The 26878-nt window shown below is 36.7% G+C and overlaps 1 protein-coding gene across 25 annotated transcripts in view; it reads right to left on the reverse strand.

Annotated features, from left to right (window-relative positions):
- MLLT10 (MLLT10 histone lysine methyltransferase DOT1L cofactor) overlaps positions 1-26878 on the reverse strand; it is a 251054-nt gene that overhangs the window by 80841 nt on the left and 143335 nt on the right. For all 25 annotated transcript variants that reach the window (XM_025463993.3, XM_025463999.3, XM_025463995.3 and 22 more), the window contains one exon: positions 9402-9497. In XM_025463993.3, the coding sequence (XP_025319778.2) occupies positions 9402-9497 (96 nt within the window). The remainder of the gene's footprint in view (positions 1-9401; positions 9498-26878) is intronic.

The following is a 26878-nucleotide window of genomic DNA, read 5'->3' on the forward strand; positions in this document are numbered from 1 at the left end:
ACAGATCTAAGTGCAAAACACAAAACTATAAATCCCCTAGAGAATAATTTGAGAAAAATAGAGTGAATCTTGGGTTTGGCAATGACTTTCCAGATTTAACACCAAAAGCACAATTCATGAAAGAAAGAATTAGTAAGCTGAACTTAATTAAAATTACAAACTTCTGCTCTGTCAAAGACAGAGTAAAGAAAATGAAAAGATAAAAAACAAGGCTCTTAGAAAATATTTGAAAAAGACCTATCTGATCAATTTTGCAAAAAACTACAACAAATAATAAGATTTGTATAGAACCACAAAATACCCCAAACAGCCAAAGCAATCTTTAAAATGAACAAAGCTGGAAGTATCACAATTCCAGATCTCAAGATATACTACAAAGCTGTTATAATCAAAATGCTATGGTACTGGTATAAAAACAGACACATACATCAACAGAACAGAACAGAGAACACAGAAATAAACACATGCTTCCATGGTCAATTAATCTATGGAAAAGGAGGCAAGAATATACAATGGGGAAAAGACAGTCACTTCAATAAATGGTGCTAAAGGGGCACCTGGGTGGCTCAGTGGGTTAAGCATCTGCCTTTAGCTCAGGTCCTGGGATGGAGCCCCAGGGGAGTCTGTCTGTCCCTCTCCTTCCACCCCTCCCCCTGCTCATATACATTGTCTCTCACTCTCAAATAAATAAAATCTAAATAAGTAAATAAATAAGTAAATGGTGCTGAAACTGGATGGGTACAGGCAAAAGGATGAAACTGGACCACTTCCTTATACCATACACAAAAATAAACTTAACACAGATTAAAAACCTAAATGTAAGACCTGAAACCAGAAAACTCTCAGAAGAAAAGATAGGCCATAGAAACATTTTTCTAGGTATGTCTCTTCAGGCAAGGGAAATAAAAGCAAAAATCAACTATTGGGGCGACATCAAAATAAAAAGCTTTTGCACAGCAAAGGGAATCGTCAACAAAAGGGTAACCTCTACTGAAATATATTTGACAAGTGGTTAATATACTAAATATATTAAGAAGTTATTCAACTCAATACCAAAACAAAGTGATTGAAAAAATGGACAGATGATCTGAAAATGCATTTTTCCAAAGAAGACATACAGATGCCCAACAGACACATGAAAAGATGACAGATGTCAACCAAAAACAATGAGGTACCACCTCACACCTATCAGAATCACTAAAATCAAAAGGAGAAGATATAAGTGTTAGCGAAGATGTGGAGAAGAAGGAATCTTCATGCACTGCTGGTGAGAATATAAATTGTTACAACCCCAGTGGAAAGCAGTATGGAAGTTCCTCGAAAAATTAAAAATAGAATTCAGAAGACAACTAAGTAATGCTTTTACTTACATACAATATAGTTTTCTATTCCTTAAAAAAAATTAAAAATAGAAATACCACATGACCCAATAATTCCACTACTGGGTATATGGTACCCAAAGAAAACAAAAAATGCTAATTCAAAAAGATACATGTACATCTTAAACTTATACCAGCTTTACTTATGATAGCCAAGATATGGAAGCAACCAAGTGTCCACTGATACATGAATAAAGAAGATGGGGGTGGGTGTATGTATGTATGTAGATAGGTAGATAGAAATGGAATAAGATGGAATACACAATGAAATATTATGCAGCCATATAAAAGGATGAACGCTTATTGTTTCCAACAACATGGATGAACCTACAGTATATTACACTAAGTGAAATAGGTCAAAGACAAATACCATATAATTTCCTTATGTGTAAAATCTAAAAAGCAAATGAATAAAAAGCAAAAGGCAGAATCAGACCTATAAATACAGAGAACAAACTTATGGTTGCCAAAGAGGAGGGGCAGGGGAAGATGAGCAAAATGGGTAAAGAGGAATGGGAAATACAGCCTTCCAATTACAGAAAGAATAAGTGATAGGAATTAAAAGATACAGCATAGAGAATATAGTCAATAGTATTATAATAACGTTATATGGTAACGGATGGTAGCTACACTTGTAGTGAGCAGACCATGACATAGAGTTGTTGAATCACTAGTTTGTACAGCTGAATCTTATGTAACATTGTGTCAGCAGTACTCAAAAAAAAAAAAAAAAAAAAAAGACTTTAATATATAAAGAACACTTAAGAGTCACGAACTGATTTTAAAAAGGGCCAGAAACTTTGACACCTCACCAAAGGATATATACATATAGCAAGTAAGCACAAGAAAGGAAGCTCCACATCCTATGTCAGCAGCAGAATGAAAATTTAAACAATGTGGGGGACACCTGGGTGACTCAGCAGTTGAGCATCTGCCTTCGGCCCAGGGTGTGATCCTGAAGTCCCGGGATTGAGTCCCACATCAGGCTCCCTGCATGAAGCCTGCTTCTCCCTCTGCCTGTGTCTCTGCCTCTCTACCCCTCCATGGCTCTCATGAATAAATAAAATCTTGAAGGAAGGAAGGAAGGAAGGAAGGAAGGAAGGAAGGAAGGAAGGAAGGAAGGAAGGAAGGAAGGAAGGAAGGAAGGAAGGAAGGAAGGAAGGAAGGAAAAAAGAAAAGAAAAGAAAAGAAAAGAAAAGAAAAGAAAAGAAGGAAGGAAGGAAGGAAGGAAGGAAGGAAGGAAGGAAGGAAGGAAGGAAGGAAGGAAGGAAGGAAGGAAGGAAGGAAGAAGGAAGGAAGGAAGGAAGGAAGGAAATTTAAAAAATGAGATACTGCTACACACCTAGTAGGATATTCTGGCCAATATCCAGAATGCTGACAATACCAAATGCTGGTGAGAATGGAGAGAAAAAGGAACTCTCAAATCATTGCTGGTGGGAATGCCAAGTGATTTAGCCACTTTGGAAGACAGTTTGGCGCGTTTATACAAAATTAAACATAGTCCTACCATATTATCCTGAAATTACACTCTTTGGTATTTATCCAAAGGAAGTGAAAAATTACATCGGCACAAAAACCTGTACACAGATGTTTATAAAAGCTTTATTATTTATTGCCAAAACTTGGAAGAAACCAAGATATCCTTTTGTAGGTAAATGGATAAATTGTAGTATATCCAGTGAATGAAGTATTCTTCAGCCCTAGAAGAAATCAGTTATCAAGCCTTGAAAAGACACGGAAGAATCTTAAATGCATACTACTACGTGAAAAAAGCCAGCCAGAAAAGGTTACATACTATATGATTCCAACTATATGACATTTTGAAAAAGGTGAAAGTGTAGACACGGTAAAAACATCAATGGCTGCTAGGGGATGGAGGGTGAGAGGGCAGAAGTTGGAAACAGATAATATCTAGGGCAGTGCTATTCTCCAGGAAATTACCATGGTGGATACATGGCATTCCACATGTGTCCAACACATAGAATACAACACCAAGAGTGAATCCTAATATGAACTATGAACTTTGGGTGATTATGTGTCAATGAAGGTTCACTGATAGCAACAAATTTACCACTGTGTTGAAAGGTGCTGATAATAGGGGAGGCTATATATGTATGGCAACAGGGGATATATGGGATATCTCAGTACCTTTCTCTCAATTTTGCTGTGAACCTAGAACTGCTCTAAAAAAGGTCTTAAGATGTTTAAAAAAAAAAAAGACATGAAGAAAACTTCAAAGCATATTACTATGTTACAAAAGTCAACCTGAATAAGCTACATAGTATATGATTCCAATCATCTGTGACATTTTGGAAAAGGTAAAACTATGGACACAGCAAAAAGATTACTGGTTGTTGGGCTTAAAAGGAAAGGGGAATAAATAGAGCCCAGAGATTTGCAGGGTAGTGAAACTATTCTGTAAGACACTATAGAGATGGATACATATCATTAAACATTTGTAAAAACACACACAAAAAAATACAACATACAATACAAAGAATGAACCCTAATGTCAACTATAGACTTTAGGTAATAATGATGTTTCAGTGTAGGTTCACAGATTGTAGTAAATATACCACTCTGATAGTGGGAAAAGATGTTTATGTGTGGTGACAGAGGGTACACTGTAAATCTTTGTACTTTTCCACTCAATCTGGCTGTGAATCTAAAACTGCTCTACAAAACAAAAGATTACTGGTTGCCAAAGGCAGGAGTGGAGGTGGGGAGTGGGAAAAAAAATAAATGAACTAGTTTTGTTTTTAAGTTCAAATAAGCTGCACTGAAATAGAGAGAGAGAGAGAGCACGCGTGATAGTTGCCTGCCACTCGATTGCCAGGGAAAATTTCCCCATCCACACATCACTTAAATCTACCCATTTACCTATCACTTCTTTAATTTTTATGCATGAGAACTTCTTTTGGGTGTTCACTTCCCAAAAATGGAAATGCACAAATTTACTTGCAAATTTTCAAAGTTGAGTAATTATGAAAATGTCAGTGCAAAACATGCATTATTTGCAGGTTCCAAACTAGAAAGTATGATTCTATTCTTACTGAACAGATAAGACCTTTAAAAATTCATGTTAAAGTTCATTAATTTTTTTAAACTGCCTATATTGGAAAAAAAGGAAGGCCTCAAATAAATTCTATCATCTTATACATTAAAAAATTAGAAAAAGAAGAATGAAGTAAATCCCAAAGTAAGTAGTAGAAAGGAAAAAATAAAATCAGAGCTAAAACTATTGAAAACTAAAATACAAAACATTAATATCAGTAGAAAAAAAAATCAATGAATCCAAAAGCTAATAATTTAAGATTAATAAAATTCATAAATGTCTAGCCAGCCTAGATTAGGAAAAAAGATACAAATGTCAAAAGTTTCTCAAGGAGAAACAAGTAACCTAAATACCCCTCTATTAAAGAAATGGAATTATAGTTTAAAAACCTTCCCAAGGAAAACTCTATGCCCAGATGCCTTTAAAAGTAAATTCTGCCAAACATTGATACAAAATCTAGACAAACTTCCAGAAAACTGAACAAGACTGAAACATCTGACAACTAACTTTGAGGCCAGCATTATTTTTGTAACAAAATCCAATGACATTCTAAAAAAAAACTACAAGGGTGCCTGGGTGGCTCAGTCGTTTAAGCAACTGACCCTTGACTTTGGCTCAGGTCATGATCTCAGGGCCGTGAGATCAAGCCTTTCTCCCTACACACTTAAACTCTATCTTTCTCTCTCTCTCTCTCAAAATGAATGAATGAATGAAAGAAAGAAAGAAAGAAAGAAAGAAAGAAAGAAAGAAAGAAAGAAAGAAAGAAAGAAAGAAAGAAAGAAGAAAACTACAGACCAATATCCCTCCTGAATACAGAGCAAAAGTTCCTTTACATTTCAAAAAAGCTGAATTAATAATATACAAAAATGGCAATGTATCAAGGCCAAATGAGATTTATCTCAGGAATGAAAGTTTGACTCAAAGGGGGGTGGGGTGATGGGACGACGGACACAACCAATCAATATTCACCATATTAACAGATTAAGATAGCAAAAAAAAAAAAAGAAAAAAAGAAAAAAAACCTATCATATCAATCTAATGAAATATGTAGAAAAATTATTTGACAAAATCTAATATCCATGGCTGATTAAAAATCCTCAGCACATTAGGAAGAGAAGGCAACTTCCTAAACATCATATATAATATCAGAAGATTACTTTCCCTTTGGGACACCTGGGTGGTCCAGTTGATTAAGCATGGGACTCCTGATTTCAACTCAGGTCATGCTCTCAGGGTCATGAGATCAAGCCCCTCACATGGGGCTCCACATCCAGCATGTATTCTCTCCTCTCCTTCTATACATCCCCCACCCACATTCTCTCTATCCTAAAATAAATAAAATCTGGGGGGAAAAAAAAAAGATTATCAAGAACAAAAGCAAAGATGCTCACTCTCACCACTTATATTTAACAATATAATAAGAAATAAAGAGTAGATCAGAAAGGATAAAGTACAACTATCTTATTTGTAGTTGCCATGATCATCTATGAAGAAAATCCCATGGAATCAAATAAGCTACTCAAAATAAATTTTCAGCAAGTTTACAAGACACCAAATATTAAATAATTTTTAAATGTATTTTTATATACTAGAATGGAACAATCAGAAACTAGAACTGAAAAAAGATGTATAAAATCTGCATACTTGTTGCTAACAAGTGTGCAAAGACTTAAATAAGAGATGTACTCTGTTCATGAATCAGAAAACTCAATATTGTTAAGACATCGATTCTCCCTCAAAATGATTTGTAGACTCAATGCAGTTTGAATCAAAATACAGGCAGTTTTATTTCTACAACGTGACAGTCTGATTCTTAAATTCATATAAAAACCTAGAAGAGCCACAACAATTTTCAAAGAGAAGAAAAAAGTTGGAAGATGGATCCTATCTGACCTAAGGTATTATAAAGCTACAGTAATCCAGATAGTGTGGAACTGAATGTAAAAGCAAACAGATCAAGGGAGAACAGAGTCCAAAAATACACTGATACATATATGGTCAAATGGGTTTCAACAAATGTGGCTAAAGGCAAGTCAGTGGAGAAAGGATAATATGTTCCACATGTGGGTCAAGAAAAACTGGATATCTATAATTCAGTAGAAAAGTCATTCAATAAGTGGACTTTGATGTATAACTCACATTATATGCAAAAATTAACACAAAATGGACCATAGACCTAAAGGCAAAACATTAAAATACAGAACTTCCAGAAGAAAACATTAAAATACACACACACACACACATTTAATTAATGTTAGGGTTGTGGATTCAGGCCCTGCACTGGGGCTCCACGTTGGGTTAAAAAAAATTGTCTGCTTAAGCCACTGAATGGGAAAAATACTTGCAAAAATAATGTATCTGGTAAAAGAGTTGCCCCCAGAACATATAATGGCTCACAAAATGCAGTATTAAGAAAGCAAGCCAATTAAAAAGGGCAGGTAATTGAAAGATCTAAGCAGACTTTCACCAAAGAAAATTTATAAAATATCAAATATGCACATGGAAAGATGTTCAACACAATACTGTCATTAAAGAAATGCAAACTGAATGAGGAACTAGTGCATATCCACTAGAAATGCTAAAACTGAAATGACTGATCATACCAAATGTTGCAGAGAAGGCAGAGGAATAGGAACTCTGGTTTACCACTCACAGAATAAGTTGAATGGTACAACTATCTTGAAAATAGTGGGGTAGTGTCTTAAAAAATTAAGGATGCACTTACCATGTGACCCCAGTTACTCCACTTCCTGGTATTTATTCAAGAAAAATCTGTCTGTATAAAGTAGGCTTTATTTGTAATAGCCAAAAACTGGAAAACAATCTGAATGTTCATCAATTACTGAATGGATATCAGTTTGGTATGTCCATATAATAGAAAATAAGCAATAAAAAGAAATAAGCTACTGATACATACAACATGGAAAAAATCTCAAAATACTTATGGTTATTGAAAGGAATCAGATTTTTAAAAGTGTACATAACTATATGTTACCATTTTTATCATTCTAAAAAGTTCAAACTAGAACTTTTATGTCACCATATGACTAAACATGACAGCTAATCCTCATATTATTATGACACAGTTAACTTTTTTTTCTTTTCTTTAATTTGGCTACCAGCATATTCGCATCCTCTTGGTTTTCTACCAAACCCTGGTCTCCTTTTCTCAGTCTTGTTTACTAGTTTTCCCTCTTCTCCCAGATCTTTCCACACTGGCAGTCCTGGGGCTTTCTAAGACCTCTTCTCCTCCCTACCTGCACTCACTCCTTCACTGGCACCCACTCTTATGGCTTTAAGTAAACTCTATACAGATACAACTCCCAAATTTATATTTCAAGTCTGGACCTCTTTCCCAAATGCCAGACTATGCATGCCACTGGCTATTAACATTCCTACCTGGATGTCTCATAAATATCTCAACCCTAATGTAGGCAGAAGAGCCCTGCCAAGACGTCCACATCCTAACGCCTGAAACCTGTGATATGTTATGTTACATGGCAAAAGGGCCTTTGCTGATATAACTAAATTATATACTTTATAACAAGAAAATTATCCAGGATTTTTCAGGTAGGCTCAATCTAACCTCATTAACCCTTAAAAGAAGGGAACTGTCTTTGGCCAGAGCAGAAGAGATGCAGAAGTCAGAGAGATTCCAAGGGTGAGAAGATTCAAGCCACTGAGGGCTCTGAAATGGAGGGACCCATGTGCAAGGACTGAAGAGAGCCTCTAGAACCTAAGAGCAGACCCCAACTGAAGGCCTGAAAGGAAATGGGCATAAATCTAACCACCTGAATGAGCTCAGAAGCACCTGCTCCCAAGTGAACCTGGGGCATCCAACACCTTGGTTTCACATTTTGAGAGTAACCAGCCAAGTTCACTCAGTCTTCTAGCCTCCAGAACAGGAAGATAATAGGTTTAAACTGTTTTTAACTGCTAAATTTCTTCTGACAGCAGGAGAATGCAAATACCATATCCAAAACTGAATTTCTCATCTTACCCTCAACCTACCACACCTGTAGTCTTTCCCATCTTTGTTAACAGCAATTACATTCCTTCTAGTTATCTGGCCCAATACGCTTGGACTCCTCTTTAGATCCTCTCTTTCTCTCACACCTCTCATATTCTCTATGAGAAAGTTACATGGGTTCTACTTTCTGATAACCTCTCACCATCTCCACTGTTAACACCATCTCTCTCTGCGTTATTGTAATAATTTAATGGCCTCCTTGCTTCTTTCATCCTTGACTTTCTACAGTCCATCCACAACAAAGCAGCCAAAAAACCTTACAAAACCCAAATCAGAGCATATTGTATCTCAGTTCAGAATGCACCAGTGGCTTACTTTTTACCCAAACTAAAAAAAACAAGTCCTTCCACTGTTTATAGAGCCCTGCATGACTATGATTGGCCCCTTGCCCAGCCTCATCTCCTATTGTATCTTCTTCATTCCCTTGCTAACTATGTCCCCACTCTTTCTCTGTCTCCATTTATTTTCATATTAGGCAAATAATGATCTTAATAATATTTAACATTTACTCTGCTTCCTATGAATTAGATAATGTAATTGCTTTACATATATTACTCAATTCTAGTAATTATTTCACCCACTTTATAGATGATGAAACTGAGTTACAAAGAGGTTAATTAACCTAAGAGCTCATTAAGTTTTGAAGCCAGAACTCAAAATCACAGGTGGACAAAACCCATTTTACAGTCCAAATTCTTAAACTCAATGATGCCCCTCAAGTTGTTAGCCTTACTTAATATTTTTCAAAAACAAATGTAGAATGAACAGAAGGAGGGATAAAGGACTAAGAAATGGGAATCCTAAAGTGCTTAATTTAGGGTTAAAGAGGTAGGAAAAGTTAAAGGGAACCAGGACTGAGAATGACAATAGTTCTTAAAGGTAAAAGCCAGCACATAACTAGTTCTTATAAAAAACAAAATTGGCACTTAAAACTTACTTTCTCTGTCGTAACAGTCAAAGAAGGAACCAATGCAGGTGATGGTTCTGGTTGCTTCTTGTGTTTTTGTTTGTGTTTGTCCTTTTCTTTATATTTCTAGAAATGAATAGAAATAAAATCCTATTTAAATTTAAATCATAAACCATATACACACACACACACAAATACACACAATAAAAATGAGTTTCTTTCATAATTGTTTAGTAATTCAAAATGTTAATGGATACTTGGCAAAAATAAAAAGATCATTCCTTCTGATCATATTCTTATTTTATAAATAATACTAGTAATATAGCATTACTAGTATGTTATTTTAAAGTGACTTCAGCATACTTATTCTTAACTAACCTAAAATTTTATATAAACTGAAGTCTATAATTATTAGCTACATTTATATATGGCAAACTATATTTTTTCTTGTTAAAAAGACCAAATACATTGGTGAACATTTTATAAATCACGCTTTAAAACGTACATAGCACTTTGACATCCATTATCATATTAGAATAGTATCAGATTCTACAACACTATATATAAAATTCTATGGCCCACAAACTAGAAACTGAGGCACAGGAACTCCAGCAAGAAACTCTTTCCTACATTTACTCAGAAAATGAATGAACTGAGGTGCCTGAGTTGCTCAGGTGGTTAAGCATCTGACTTTTTTTTATTTGGGCTGAGGTCATGATCTCAGGATCATTAGATTAAGTCCCAAGTCAGGCTATGTACTCCGGCAGGAGTTTCCCTCCCTCAACCCCACCCTTCATCAAACACACATACTCTCTTTCTCTCTCTCTAAAAAAATAAATAAATATTTAAAAAGGAATTAGCTATCTCTAACAAAAATAATTTAAAGTTGTGGTGTGCTTTCACTTTGAAGTACGAAAACTGATAAACAATATAAAAAAGAATTCAATTAATTAAGAACTTAATAACATATTAGGAGTCCAGCTTTCTTTCATGACAAAAAATTTTAACCAAATTGTTTTCAATTGTGTGAATCGGTAGGTAAGAATCAGTATGGGTGTGAAATTTACTATCATATAAAGAGTTACATTTCAATTGCAACAGATCTTAATAATAATCCACAATCATGCCTCTGTTTTTTTGTAATAGGATGTCACTGCTCCTCCCATCGTTAAGATGTCCTCTTTTCCACCACATGAACCTGGGTTAGCTCTGTAACTTGCTTTGGCCAAAAGGATGTGGCACAGTGTGGTACAAATTCAGAAGCTCAAGGCTTTAAGAACCTAGATGGCTTCTACCTTTGCCCTGTGGATTCCTGCCACCATGTAAATAAGGAGTCGAGACCCTATGGAGAAGAATCGAGGTACCCCAACCTACAGCCAGTACCAGACAGGTGAATAAGACTATTTTACTAGAATTATTTAGTAAAACAACTTAAAATGTCAAAAAAATACAAAAAAAATTTTTAAAGATTTATTTATTCATGAGAGAGACACAGAGAAAAGGAGGCAGAGACACAGGCAGAGGGAGAAGCAGGCTCCATGCAGGGAGACCGATGTGGGACTCGATCCCGCGTCTCCAGGATCAGGCCCTGGGCCGAAGGTGGCGCTAAACCACTGACCCACCTGGGCTCCCCCAAAAAAATTTGTTTTAAAGCCTATCTTACACTACTCCACCAGCCACCAGCTAAACCCAGCTGACACCACACGGAAGAAAAATGAATTGTTCCTGCTGAGCTCTACCTGCTATAAGCCACAGTAAGTTGTGGGGTGGTTTATCAAGCCAACAGTAGCTAACTGAAACAGAACTAGAATCCATAACTGGATAATGACAGTTAAAGTATAAATTACAGGGCAGCCCCGGTGGCTCAGTGGTTTATTGCCGCCTTTGGCCCAGGGCGTGATCCTGGAGACCCAGGATCGAGTCCCACATCGGGTTCCTGGCATGGAGCCTGCTTCTCCCCCTCCCTGTGTCTCTGCCTCTCTCTTTCTCTCTCTCTCTCTCTGCCTCTCATGAATAATTAAAATCTTTAAAAAAAGTATAAATTACAATCTAGTTTATAAATATGAGGTTCAAATGATCCTGGATTTGTAAATTCTATATTAATATTTTTCTCCCATAACAATAATAAAGAAGGCTTTTCTATCTGTCATGTTCTACTTCCCATAATGGGTTTTATTCATCAAGGGTGAAAGAGCTGGGATGATTTAATAGTAAATGACCCAACAACGTAAACAAACACTTAAAACATGGAAACTACATGAGAGTAAAAAGGCAAAGCATGTACATGTACATATATGAAAATATGAACATACAGAAATCATCATGGAATTATACAGAACTCTGGTCCTATGTAATACATCAAGAAATCTATCTTGAGATGAGGACTGCAAATGTTCAGTGGAAACAGGCTGAGCAGATTATATTATTCTATAAAAAATGAATCAGAGCAGACTGATTACCTTCACTAAAGAGAAATGCTGATTTTATTCTGGAAACAGTATGGAGGTTCCTCAAAAAGTTAAAAATAGAATTACCCTATGATCCAGCAATTGCACTACTACCCAAAGGATACAGAAATACTGATCTGAAGGGACATGTGCACCCTGATGTTTACAGCAACATTATCAACAAACTATGGAAAGAGCCCAAATGTCCACAGACTAATGAATGGATATACATGTGGTATATATATACAATGGAATATTACTCAGCTACAAAAAAGAACCCAAATGTCCACAGACCAATGAATGGATATACATGTGGTGTACACACACACACACACACACACACACACACACACACACAATGGAATATTACTCAGCTACAAAAAAGAATAAAATCTTAACATTTGCAACCAATTTAAGAAATGAAGATGGGGGGGGACAAACCAAGAAACAGACTCTTCAAGAACAAATTGAGGATTACTAAAGGGGATGTGGGTGGGGGAATGTATTTAAATAGGTAATGGGGATTAATAAATAAAATCTTTTTTTAAATAAAAATAAATAAGAATAAAAATAAATTGGGGGAAAATATCTTATTCAAAGTAAAACCAAACCCAGATGGATGATTTTAAAGCATTAAATGACAAAATAAAAGACTGGAAGAAAATACTTTTGAGGGGATCCCTGGGTGGTGCAGCGGTTTGGCGCCTGTCTTTGGCCCAGGGCGCGATCCTCGAGACTCGGGATCGAATCCCACATCGGGCTCCTGGTGCATGGAGCCTGCTTCTCCCTCTGCCTATGTCTCTGCCTCTCTCTCTGTATGACTATCATAAGTAAATAAAATTTAAAAAAAAAGAAAATTAAAAATAAATAAATAAATAAATAAATAAATACTTTAAAAATACTTTTGAAATCTGTAACTTTTAGGAAGAAAAAACTCTTCTAAGTATAAAAACAAAAAAAAACTAGAAAGGAAAAAAGCAATTTTAGTTATTCAAATTTACAAGGCTTCTATATTAATTTAAAAACCATTAAAAAGTAAAATCTTGGGGCAGTCCCGGTAGCTCAGCAGTTAGCGCTGCTTTCAGTCCAGGGCGTGATCCTGGAGACCCAGGATCAAGTCCCATGTCCAGCCCCCTTCATGGTGCCTGCTCTTCCATCTGCCTGTGTCTCTGCCTCTGTGTGTGTGTGTGTGTGTGTGTGTGTCTCATGAATAAATAAAATCTTAAAAAAAAAAGTAAAATCTTGGAAAATGAATAAAATTATTATGTCCTATTATGTTTAAACTTTTAACAAATCAACAAAAAATACATATATAAATGCCATTGAACTGTGCACAAAGGACAGTTCATGAAAGAGTCACTAAACAACAGCAAAAAATGTGCAACTCAACCATTAAAGAACTAAAGGTAATATTTTTCTCTAGTCACCTAGTGTTCAAAATTGTTGAGTTTTGTTTTTCATGATAAGACCCAATATTGCCCAGGTTATAGTGAAATGAGCACTTGCATACATTATTAGAGAGATTAAATATGTGAAGGACAATTTTAAAAGAATTAAAAACCATAAAAATGTTCTCTGTCCTAGTAATTTCACCTAGGAGGTAAACAAAGGTTTAAATACAGTTTTAGTACTATTTATAATGAGAAAATACTTGAAAACAATCTGAATATGCAACAACAGGGATGTGATTGAAAAAATTATTATAAAATTAAATAATGATCATTAGTTCTGAAGGAATACTTAGAGATTTAGAAAAATGGTCAATATGAGTTTGTTTTTAAAATGTATTATGCGTGGAGATAAAATAATCAGAAGGAAATAAACCAATACTGGATTTTTTTAATGTAAAACCATAGGTCAGGACATCCAGTATCACTCCCAAATGAATCGGTGTACACAATAAAAATAATCATAAGTATACAAATACAAAAATTATCTCATTCAATCCTTAAAAAGAGCCCTGCAAGGACACACTTTTATAGATCAGAAACACATTGCTTAAACAACCACAAAGTAGAAACACATTGCTTAAACAACCACAAAGTAGACTTTTATCCACACCTCCAAAAAAGCTTAACCAGAACTTTTTAAAAGCAGACTTTTTTTTTTTTAATTTAAAAATAATCACTGAACCACTGACAGAAATGTTTAGGGTAGGGACGCCTGGGTGGCTCAGTTGGTTAAGAATCTGCCTTCAGCTCAGGTCATGTTCTCAGGGTTCTGGGATTGAACTCCACATCAGGTTCCTTGCTCAGGAATCTGCTTTTCCTTCTCCCTCTGCCCCTCCCTCTTGCTCCTGCACGTGCCTGCATGCACTTTCTCCCTCAAATAAATAAATAAAATCTTTTTTTAAAAAATGTTGAGGGTAAATTAGAAAGTGAATCCTAGAAAGAATGCAATCTCAAGTTTGAGCTTACTTCCCAGAAAAATTCTAGAGTAAATCTTTATCAAAGGTTTCCTACGTAGTAAAGAATTTTGTTATCACAATGCGCCAAAAAGAGTTCATCAGGAAGCCCAATATTGGAAATTAATATGAGGCCATACATAAGAAAGAAAATGAGTTATTTTAATATAATTCAATTCTGTGTTGGAATTGAGTGAATTTCCAAAAATGAAAGAATGCATATGTTCAAATAATTCTCAGTGTGTAAAAAGGTGATGTGTAACCACATATTTTTCCAATGTTAAACAAGTAAAAAACACGTGAAAACCAGCAAAACAAAAAAATAAAACAACAAATACAACAGCAAGCAAAATTGGGGAGATGGAAAAAGCAGGTAATAATGCTTTAAACAAAAACTGGCAACTAGGCAATGAAATAGAAGATTTTAGAAATCGAGCAGAAATTGTCCCGGTGTGAGCTATCTTCTTTTTTTTTAAGATTGTATTTATTTATTCATAGAGCAAGAGAGAGAGGCAGAAACACAGGCAGATGGAGAAGCACGCTCCACGCAGGGAGCCCGACGTGGGACTCGATCCCGGGTCTCCAGGATCACACCTCGGGCTGCAGGCAGCACTAAACCGCTGCACCACCAGGGCTGCCCTAGGTTTCAGCTATTAATCCTATTTCCAATTCCTTAAAATTCTGAGAATACGACAAAAATTCCCAAATCTGAAAAGAAGAAATCTTTTATCTTTCTATTATCCTGCCTCCATAACTTATTCTTTTACTGCCTAAAGAGTAGGACTAGCTTCAGGGCAGAAAAAGGAAAAACTAGGAGATGAAAGACATGAAGAGTAACGAGGTCCTGACTCTTTGGAAGTCCAGGATCTAGGCTAAGAATGAATTATATAAAATCTTAGGGTATTCTCCCATTAGAATGAGATACCCCACACATAGTTGAATGATTAAAACCTAGTATAAGACATTTAATCAAGTATTTAAAAAGAGAGCTAAGCCTGGGGTTTTACCAAAAACTCCTTTTGTCCTAACCCGAGCTTTTTATACTGCACCTTTGCCATTCCCTCTGGCTTCAGAAAGAGGGAAACATACTTATTAGCCTTCATATACCTCAACATAATAAAGACCTTATATGAAAAACCTACAACCAACATCACACTGAATGGTGAAAAACAGAGCTTTTCCCCTAAGGTCAGGAAGAAGACAAGATGTCCACTCTCAAAACTTTTATTCAACACAGTCCTGGAAGTCCTAGCCACAGCAATCAGACAACATAAAAAAAGAAATGACACCCAAATTGGTAAAGAAGGAGTAAACTCTTTATAGATGACATGATGCTATATATAGTGAAAACCTGAAAAGACTCCACCAAAAAACTGCCATAACTGACAAATGAATTCAGGATACATAATCAATGTACAGAAATCTACTGCATTCCTATACCCTAATAATGAAGCAGCAGAAAGTGAAACTAAGAAAAAATTACACTCACAATTGTACCAAAAATAACAGGATATCTAGGAATAAAAGAGGTGAAAGACCTGTACTCTGAAAACTATAAAACACTGACAAAAGTCAAAAGAATGCAAAAAAAAAAATGAAAAGACATTCCATGTTCATGAGTTGGAAGAAAAAATGTTAAAATGTCTATACTATCCAAAGCACTCTAAACATTTAATGCAATCCCTAACAAAATATCAACATTTTTATAGAACTAGAAAAAACAATCCTAAAATTTATAGGGAACCACAAAAGACTTAGAATAGCCAGAGCGATCTTGAAAAGGAAAAACTAGAGGTATCATAATTCCAGATTTCATGTTATATTACAAAGCACTTAGTGATTAAAATAGTATGGTACTGGCATTAAAAAAAGATACACAGATCAATGGAATAGGACAGAAAACCCGAAGATAAATCCACAATTAGATGGTCAATTAATAACTGACAAAGGAGGAATGAACAGAGAAAAAACAGAGAAAAAACAGCCTCTTTGACAAATGGTGTTGGGAAAATTGGAGTGCCACATGCAAAAGAATGAAATGGGACCACTTTCTTTCACCATACACAAACAAAACTTAAGATCTAAATGTGAGACCTGAAACCATAAAAATGCTTGAAGAGAGCACAAGCAGAAATCTCTGTGACATCAGTCATATCAACATTTTTCTAGATATGTCTCCCGAGGCAACAGAAATAAAAGCAAAAAATCAACTACTAGGACTACATCAAAATAAAAAGCTTCTGAACAGTGAAGGAAACAACCAAAACTAAAAAGCAACCTCCAGAATGGGAGAAGATATTTGCGAATGACATATCTGATAAAAGTTTAGTATCCAAGATATATAAAGAACTGATACAACTTAACACCCAAAAACCAACTAATCCAACTAAAAAAGACACAAAAGACATGAAAAGACACTACCAAAGAAGAAATACAGGTGACCAACAGACACATGAAAAGATGCTCAACATTACTCACATCAAGAAAATGCAAATCAAAACTATAAGATCACCTCACACCTGTCAGAATGGCTGAAATCAGAAATATACCAAACAACAAATTTTGGCAAGGATATGGGAAAAAAGGAACCCTCTTACCCTGTTGGTGGGAATACAAACTGGTGCACCTACTCTGGAAAACAGTATGGAGGTTCCACAAAAATTAAAAATAGTACTACTATATGATTCAGTAATTACATTATTGGGTATTTACCCAAAAAATACAAAACACTAATCCAAAGAGATACATGCTCCCCTATGTTCATTGAAGCATCATTTACACTAGCCAAACTATGCAAGGAGCCCAAGAATCCATCAATAGATCAATGGATAAAGAAGATATGGTATATATACAAAATGGAATACCATTCAGTCATAAAAAAAGAATGAAATCTTACCATTCGCAACAACATGAATGGAGAGTATAATGCCAGAGTACAATGCTAATAGGCAAAATAAAGAAGTCAGAGAAGGACAAAAACCATATCCTTTAACTCACATTTAGAATTTAAGAAACAAAACAGGCAAAGAGGGGAAGAAAAAAAAAGACATCAAGAAATACATTATTCACTACAGAGAATAAATTGATGGTTACTAGAGAGGAGGTAAGTGGGGGGATGGGTAAAATAGGGGATGGGATTAAAGAGTATACTTTAAAATAATAATAATACTTTGCCCTCAAACCCTGGTCTCAAAAATGGTGAGAAGAGTTTCAAGAAATTACCTAAATTATAGTGGAGCAAATGACTAAAAGGAGCCTCCCAAGCATGAGTAAGATGAAAAACTATTGCACAGCCATGTGTGCACAGACTACAGCCAAAAAACAACCTATTTTTTTTTAAGATGTTATTTATTCATGAGAGACACAGAGAAAGAGAGGCAGAGACACAGGCAGAGGGAGAAGCAGGTTCCACGGAGGCAGCCCGATATGAGACCTGATTCCGGGACCGCAGGATCACGCCTTGAGTTGAAGGCAGACGTTCAACCACTGAGCCACCCAGGTGTCCCAAAACAAACAATTTAAAAAACATAACATGCATCATAAGATAACCAAAACTCTCAATCTAGGAGTAAACATAACTCAGCATAAAGTTATTTTTCAAAACTGCCCCATGCTATGGGCACCTGGGTGGCTCAGCCAGTTAAGTATCTCCCTTTGGCTCAGGTCATGATCTCACAGTCCTGAAATGGAGCTCAGCATGAAGTTCTCTGCTCTGGGGGAGCCTGCTTCTCCTTCCCACTGTGCCTGCCGCTCCCCCTTGCTTGTGTGCTCTCTCATTCTGTCAAATAAATAAATAAAATCTCAAAAGAACAAAAACCAGAAACAAAACCCTTGCCCCATGCTAAATAAAACTTACTTTGAACATAAATTCATACAAAACTCAAGAAGAATGACAAAACAGGGGAAAAAAAGATAAAATATCAGGGATTGAGAACCAAAGTAATTTAAAAACTAAAAGAAAACAGGTAAACAAACATTAAGGAAAAGAGTATACATTGAAAATAAAAACACTACTAAAAGGCATGAAATAATCACAGTATAAAAATGAAAAACAGATATTAAAGCAGTTGAGAGGAACTAATAGTGAGGATGCAGAGAAAGGGGACTCCTCTTACACTGTTGGTAGAAATGCAAGCTGGTATAGCCACTCTGGAGAACAGTATGGTGGTTCCTTAAAAAGTTGAAAATAGAGCTATCCTACAACCTAGCAATTGCACTACTAGGTATTGACCCCAAAGATACAAATGCACTGATCCAAAGGGACACCTGCACCCCAATGTTCATAGCAAAAATGTCCACTATAGCCAAATGTCAATCAATGTCAGATGTCAATCAACAGATGAATGGATAAAGAAGATGTGGTGTGTGTGTGTGTGTGTGTATACACACACACACACAATGAATAATCCTCAGCCATCCAAAAAAAAAAAAAAGGAAAGAAATCTTGCCATTTCCAACCTCGTGGATGGAACTACAGGACATTATGCTAAGCCAAATAAGTCAGTCAGAGAAAGACTATTATCATATGATTTCACTCATATGTGAAATATAAGAAACAAAACAAGAGCACAAAGGAAGGAAGGAAGGAAGGAAGGAAGGAAGGAAGGAAGGAAGGAAGGAAGGAAGGAAGGAAGGAAGGAAGGATAAAATGATGAAACCAGAGAGGGAGACAAACCATAATAGACTCTTAATCACAGAAAATAAACTGAGGGCTGCTGGAGGGGAAAGGGTTGGGAGAATGGGGCAATTGGGTGATGGACATTAAGGAGGGCACAGGAGGTAATGAGCACTGGTGTTATTTTTTTTTTTTAAGATTTTATTTATTTATTCATGAGAGACAGAGAGAGAAAGAGACACAGGCAGAGGGAGAGGCAGGCTCCCCAGGGAGAGCCCAATATGGAACTCAATCCCAGGACCCCAGGATCTAGATCTGAGCCGAAGGCAGATGCTCAACCAGTGAGTCACCCAGATGCCTCGAGCATGGGTATTATATAAGACTGATGAATCACTGGACCTTTACCTCTGAAACTATTAATACACTATGTTAATTAATTGAAAGCAAATTAAATTAAAAATTTTTTAAAAGAGAGAGGGACGCCTGGGTGGCTCAGTGGTTGAGCCTCTGCCTTTGGCTCAGGGTGTGATCCCAGATCCAGGGATTGAGTCCTGCATCCAGCTCCCTGCAAGGAGCCTGCTTATCCCTCTGCCTATGTCTCTGCCTCTCTCTCTGTGTGTCTTGCATGAATAAATAAAATATTTAAAAAGAGAGAGAGAGAAACTAATAACTATAAAAAAAACAAAGATAATCAAACATAAGGATAATTCATGTCCCTAAAGTAGAGAATCCAAGGAATGGGGAACAAAAGATGCATTCAAACATAAAAGCTGATAAAATAAACTGAAACAATGCAGTCTGAAAAACTGCCACAGAATGTATAACAGCCAGGCTTATTGTAATTAAACTTAGTAGAATGCAAGGGGGAAGGGGCAGGAAGGTGAACCTATGGCTGTCTATGGTCATCTCCACAGCAATATTCCAAGCCCACTATTTAAATTCTTAGGGGAAAGAGACTGTGACTCAACAATACTATATACAACCAAGACAGATGAATTCAAAAATTAAGGCAAGAAAGATTTTCCATTATGAAAAAAGTCAAGAGAAGGTCTCCTAAGAACTTAGTCTTGAAAAAAAAAAAAAAAAAACTTGACGATAAAATTCAGTCAATTTTAGAGATGATATAAAAGAACTTACTGGAGAAGCTATCGTAAAAGTACTGGTAGTGGCCATCTAAAAATTTAAATTACATACAGAACAAACCTAAAAGAAGCTCTGAGGAAATAATGGTTTACAAACCTGAAAAATGTAACATAAACATCTTAAAAAACAACAAATTGGATAGCAGGAAATGAGAACAGCACAGGGATGCTAAATCTTTCACAGCAGGCCATGATACAGATTTTGAAGCATTTAGTTAATAACAGAACATAACAGTTTGCCACTAAACAGTAATTACACATAAATCCCTTTCTTGTAGATAAAGTTCTTCATTTTCTTTGGCTAATCACTTGCTCACATCCTCATGAAAGTAGCATCATTCTCCAACACAGGGGTGAACATGGGTGTGTCTGAGTCCATTAAGATGCGTATATTCTCCTTAGACACTGGCTGCTTTTGGTGTGGGATAGGTTTAGGTTGAGATAATAAAATAAAAGGGGACAATTCCTATGATATGGCCATGAACATTCTCTTTTTTAAGATTGATTGATTGATTGATTTGAGAGAGAAAGAACATGAGCACTCACACACAGGTGGGGGGAGAAGCAGAGGGAGAGAATCTTCAAGCAGTCCCCCTGCTGAGTGCACAGCCCCACATGGGACTTGACCTGGGGCTCAATCTCAGCTCATGACCCTGAGATCATGACCTGAGTCGAAACCAAGAGTCAGTTGCTTAACCAACTACACTACCCAGGTGCCCCCGGTCTTGTTTCTCTAGAAGGTTCTCCCTTTCTGACTTCAGATGTTCAAGTATCAGGCTAAGACCCTTAAAACAACCGCAGTGACCGGGCAATGCCTAGAAAAGTCAAGAGAACCACAAAAGAGACAACAATGCCCTGCCACTCTTAGATTGGCTATTGTTAAATTAACTGATCTTAGAAAAATCTAGCCGCTGAACTTCTTATGCAAAACAGCAAATTCCCTATTACTTTAGCAATATTCTGTTATAACTGAGAGCGTCTGAATTGGAAAGGCCATTTTGTGTTTGGTTTTGTAATCTCTGTTATTAAATTTCAAGTTATATTTGATTATAGCTTGTAAGAAAATTTTATTTGAAGTTCAAAAACGTTACCTATTTTACTTCACTTTTTCTTCTATACAACCAACTAAATCTGACTTTAATATTTAAATATTAATACCATTATACCATCTTAACAAAGTAACTTTTATCAATCTAACCATCTCTTTTAATCTATCTATAATATGTATGTATAAAAATGACATCTAGGGCAGCCCGGGTGGCTCAGCGGTTTAGCGCCTCCTACAGCCTGGGGCGTGATCCTGGAAATCCAGGATCGAGTCCCGCGTAGGGCTCCCTGCATGGAGCCTGCTTCTCCCTCTGCCTGTGTCTCCGCCTCTCTCTCTCTCTCTCTCTCTCCTCTCTGTGTATTCTCATGAATAAATAAGTAAAATCTTAAAAAAAAAAAATGACATCTAGATGCTTACTTAGTAGTAATGATGGTTATTTCTGGATGGTGGATTCTGTAATGGATTTTTTTTTCCTCAATTAATTTGCAATTCTTAGAATGCTTTGCCCTGTTTGAATTTTTTATAATTACATATGACTTAACAAAATGAATGGCTAAAATGAAGTATGCTAGCTATTCACCAAACCCATTTCTTTTTCTTACTCAGCATATAGCTAGATACTTCCCAGCTTCCTTTGCAGTTATGCGGTCATTGGGTTCCAGCGAAATGCAACCTGAATAAAAAATGATGTCTATCACTTCTGGGCATAGTCTTTAAACAGCCCAACCACTTAGTGTCCATGCTCCTTCCTCCTCCAGAGATTAAGGCAAATGACCATCACAGCCATAGAAGCAACACTGCAGGGCAGCCCAGGTGGCTCAGCGGTTTAGCACCATCTTCAGCTCAGGGTGTGATCCTGGAGACCCGGGATCGAGTTCTGCGTCGGGCTCCCTGCATGGAGCCTGCTTCTCCCTCTGCCTGTGTCTCTGCCTCTCTTTCTCTGTGTCTCTCATGAATAAATAAATAAAATCTTAAAAAAAAAAAAAAAAGAAGAAGAAGAAGCAACACTGCAAAGAAGGCTCAGTCATAATATGGAAGAAACCTAGTTTCCTGATTCGTAACTTGGAAGAAAGCTGCCGGCCAATCAAGAACACCTGTTTCAGACTTAGCTGCGAATGAAAAATAAACACTGTATTAAGCCAACTCATAATTTAAAAATTGTTATGTTGGGGGATCCCTGGGTGGCGCAGCGGTTTAGCGCCTGCCTTTGGCCCAGGGCGCGATCCTGGAGACCTGGGATCGAATCCCGCATCAGGCTCCCGGTGCATGGAGCCTGCGTCTCCCTCTGCCTGTGTCTCTGCCTCTCTCTCTCTCTCACTGTGTGCCTATCATGAATAAATTTTTTAAAAAAATAAAAATTAAAAAAAATAAAAAATAAAAATAAAAATAAAAATTGTTATGTTGGGAGACAATTCTGTGTGAGTCCCATTGTTTTCTCTGTATGTCTTGCAAAGGAGACAACGACTTACCCCTTGTTTTAGACTATCTTTTCAAGGTTGTATAATGAACAGACTCAGAATATCTATTTTAGGACCAAAGGGCAGCCATGCTTACCGTCCGTTACAAAAGATTCAGATGCCCTAAGCTTGCGGTTCTTCTACTACAATGTAATAGACTGCATGAACAGGTATCACATGGCCCTGTGTTGCCCTATGGAAACTGGGTCTTGGGGAAACAGTGCAAAAATACTGATACTCTGGCTACCGTGACTAAGTAATAAACTGTCCATCTCTGACACAGAATTCTCCTCTGTCTCCTAACTAGTTACAAGTAGAGTATTTATATACCTCTTTCACAGTTCCTGACAAGTAGTGATGAGAACATGATGCTGTTAGAGATATGGCTTTCTGGAAGAGGAAGGATAAGGGCATCACAGGCCAATTAATGAAATCTGAGGAAAGTCTATGGAAACGGTAACAAACATATTTTTTTTTAATTTTTATTTATTTATGATAGTCACAGAGAGAGAAAGAGAGAGAGGCAGAGACACAGGCAGAGGGAGAAGCAGGCTCCATGCACTGGGAACCTGATGCGGGATTCGATCCCAGGTCTCCAGGATCGCGCCCTGGGCCAAAGGCAGGCACCAAACCGCTGCACCACCCAGGGATCCCGGTAACAAACATATTAAATACACTGTATGGTCAATCAGGCAGTAAATAAATGGTCCTCCATTTTATTGTTTTATAAGGAGAAGGACTTGAGATGGTTCCAAGCTGAGAACTGGGAAATACATTCAAATATAGCTATCCAAATGATGTCCTGGTGGTTGCTAATAACCCTTCTCCAGGTAGGAGGACCTCCTTCACAATCTGGAAGTTGGCCTCAGTTCCATCCAGTTGTAATAGTAAGATTATCAATATAGATTTGTCATTGGTGGACAAAGGTTCCAACCTTCTTCAGAGAATTGTTACAGAGACATTGACCTCTACTAAACATGAAAGGAGGAAAACTGGCAAGCAACCATAATGGGCAGACACGAGGCAGATCATAAGAACTCTCAATTAAGGATAAACTAGTATTACATTCATAATATTTCAGCACAGTTTTCCAGTCTACCTATTACATGAAAGACTTGGTACAAAGTAATTCCGTATCTATTATTGGTTGATCTAAAACTTATTAGTGCCCATTTGATTCTCATATTTGAGTAATACACTTCATGATGAAGTTAATGATTAACTGAAGTAAGAAACCAAATAAAAGGGGTGCCTGGGTGGTTCGGTTGATTAAGCATCTGCCTTCGGCTCAGGTCATGCATGATCCCAGGATCCTGGGGTCAAGCCCCCCATGAGCCTCTCTGAATCCCTACATAAAGAGAAACAACTTAAACAGGAAAACCAAAACCTATGGAATAATATTTACAACAAACCACATGTTCAAAATATTGCCAAGAACCCTGAAATACAAGCAGGTTGGGACAAAACACCACAAGACTGTATGGTAACAGTATTTGTGAGGAGTGAAGGAAGCAACAAGTAAACCCACAAATTATCAACAGTCTCTACTGGAAAGCACTAGAGGCCAACTTGAAAAGAGCATCTGAAACAAAGAAGGGTTTTACACTTGCCAATACTAGATACATGCAAAAGGCCTAATGGGAAGAAGGACTGATATAACATCTCAAATTAACCGTCTAGGCAGGGGTCCATGGTAAAATAGGGACCCACTCCAAAATAGATTTGGTTTCTAAATACCATCCCCACTAAAAGGACGTGACACAACGATCCTTTTTTTCTTTTTTAAGGATATGATGCACTGTGAACAGTAACCACTTATGTGGTAATTCTACCAAATATGTTTAACATGGATCTATTCAGGAGGTTTAAATAAATAATACAAATCCCAGGAGAGGAACATTTGTAAAACAATTGGTCTGGACTCTTCAAAAATGTCAATGTCGTGAAAGGTAGAAAAGCCTATAGACTGTTTTAGATTAAAGAAGATTAAAGGGGGATCCCTGGGTGGCTCAGCGGTTTGGCGCTTGCCTTTGGCCCAGGGCGCGATCCTGGAGTCCCGGGATAGAGTCCCGCGTCGGGCTCCCGGTGCTTGGAGCCTGCTTCTCCCTCCTCCTCTGCCCCTCTCTCTCTCTCTCTCTCTCTCTCTCGATCATAAATAAATAAATATTTAAAAAAAAAAAGATTAAAGAAAAATACCTAATGCAGTATTTGATACTTCACTGAATTCTGGATCAATTATTTTTCAAATCAGCTATTAAAGGACATTATTGGGACAAAAGGAGATATTTGGATATAGACTGTGTGTTAGACAGTAGTCACATTTCCTAAGTAAAATGTTTACATAATGTTATGTTAATGTTATATATTAATCTTATGTATTATATATTATGGCTAATTATATTAATATCAAACTATATTATGACTAATGCTATTAATGATTAATATAGTACATGATTTCATATATTAATATTCTATTTCCTAAGTAAGACAATTACATTGCAGCAATATAGAAGAATGTTCTTAGAAGATATTCCTATTTAGAGATAAAGTGTCTCAATGTGAGCAATTAATTCTCAAATGGATGTATTATAGCTCTTTTTTAATGTCTCTGTATTTTATGTAGATGTATAAAGATGAAGAGAAATCAGATGTGGTAAAATGTCAACAACTCCTGAATCTAGGTTAAGCCTATGTAGTTATTCATTGTACTACCCATTCAAATTTCCTGTAATATTAAAATCTTTTATTTTTTTAAAGATTCATCTATTTTTATTTGAGAGAGAGAGAGAGAGAGAGAAAGCAAGCGAGCCTCAGCAAGGTGGGGGGAAGGAACAGAGGGAAAAGGAGAGAGAGAGAGATAGCCCTCAAGCAGACTCCCTGCTGAGCACATAGCCCATTGCAGGGCTTGATCCCAGGACTCTGAAATCATGACCTGAGCCAAAATCAAGATTTGGACACAGCCAATTGAGCCACCCAGGTCCCCCTGAAAATATTTTTAAATAGAAAGGTAAAAATATTTTTAAAATATGTAGAAAATACAGTTTTTTAAAAAGGCTAAATATGGTATAGCCATAATTGTTAACACCCTGCTGAATTTTCTTCAGCCTTTCATAAGTAAAATCTTTAAGCAGGGCAGCCCAGTGGCTTAGCGGTTTAGCGCTGCCTTCAGCCCAGGGCATGATCCTGGAGACCCGGGGTCAAGTCTCACGTCAGGCTCCCCACACAGAGCCTGCTTCTCCCTCTGCCTGTCTGTCTGTCTCTCTCTCTCTCTGTCTCAAATAAAGTCTTTAAAAAAATCCTTAAGCAAAATTATATTTCTCATAAAAAATTTAAAGCATACACTTTTGTATACTGTATCTTTTATTTATATTAAAAACCCATTCACCCATTTGTGCTTTAAATCATGATTTTAGGGATCCCTGGGTGGCACAGCGGTTTAGCGCCTGCCTTTGGCCCAGGGCGCGATCCTGGAGACCCGGGATCGAATCCCACGTCAGGCTCCCGGTGCATGGAGCCTGCTTCTTCCTCTGCCTGTGCTCTGCCTGTCTCTCTCACTGTGTGCCTATCATAAATAAATTAAAAAATTAAAAAAAAATACTTTTAAATCATGATTTTAAAAGTAATAATAATATTAGGACCTAAGATACTACTGAGTTGTCTGGAACCAGATTTTCAATTAGCATTTTAAGAAGTACAAAGTCATGTATGAACTCAATTTTTACAAACACCTTATGAGATTTAATACTAGTATCACCGAGATCCAAGGAGAAAACTGAGGCACAACATATCCCATTCCAGAGTTAGGTCATAACTTTTCATCTATTATTAACTATTTTATCATTTCTAAACATTAGCTACTATAAGTATAAAAAGTGACAACCATACATATATGGAAATATATATATGATAACTCTCTATATATAAACTTTCAAGTATTTATCAAGTATATAGCTAATACTTATTAAGGGAAAAGAACATGAACCTCAAGCTCTCTGACATGCCATGTGGAACAGATTCTAAGTAACTTATTTAAATCTGTAAAATAGATGCATATATTACAATGATCCTATGTCACAGTTTACTTGGCATCCTTTTTTCATCCTTTTTTTTTAAATTTTTTTTTAATTTTTTTTTAACTTTTATTTATTTATGATAGGCACACAGTGAGAGAGAGAGAGGCAGAGACACAGGCAGAGGGAGAAGCAGGCTCCATGCACCGGGAGCCTGACGTGGGATTCGATCCCGGATATCCAGGACCGTGCCCTGGGCCAAAGGCAGGCGCCAAACCGCTGCGTCACCCAGGGATCCCCCTTTTTTCATTCTTATTGGTATGTATACATCAGTGGCAAATCAAATTAGATGAAATACAGTAAACAGCTTTTCAGAAACTTCTA

The sequence above is a fragment of the Canis lupus genome, chromosome 2 (assembly GCF_003254725.2).
Source record: "Canis lupus dingo isolate Sandy chromosome 2, ASM325472v2, whole genome shotgun sequence".
Lineage (NCBI taxonomy): Eukaryota > Metazoa > Chordata > Mammalia > Carnivora > Canidae > Canis > Canis lupus.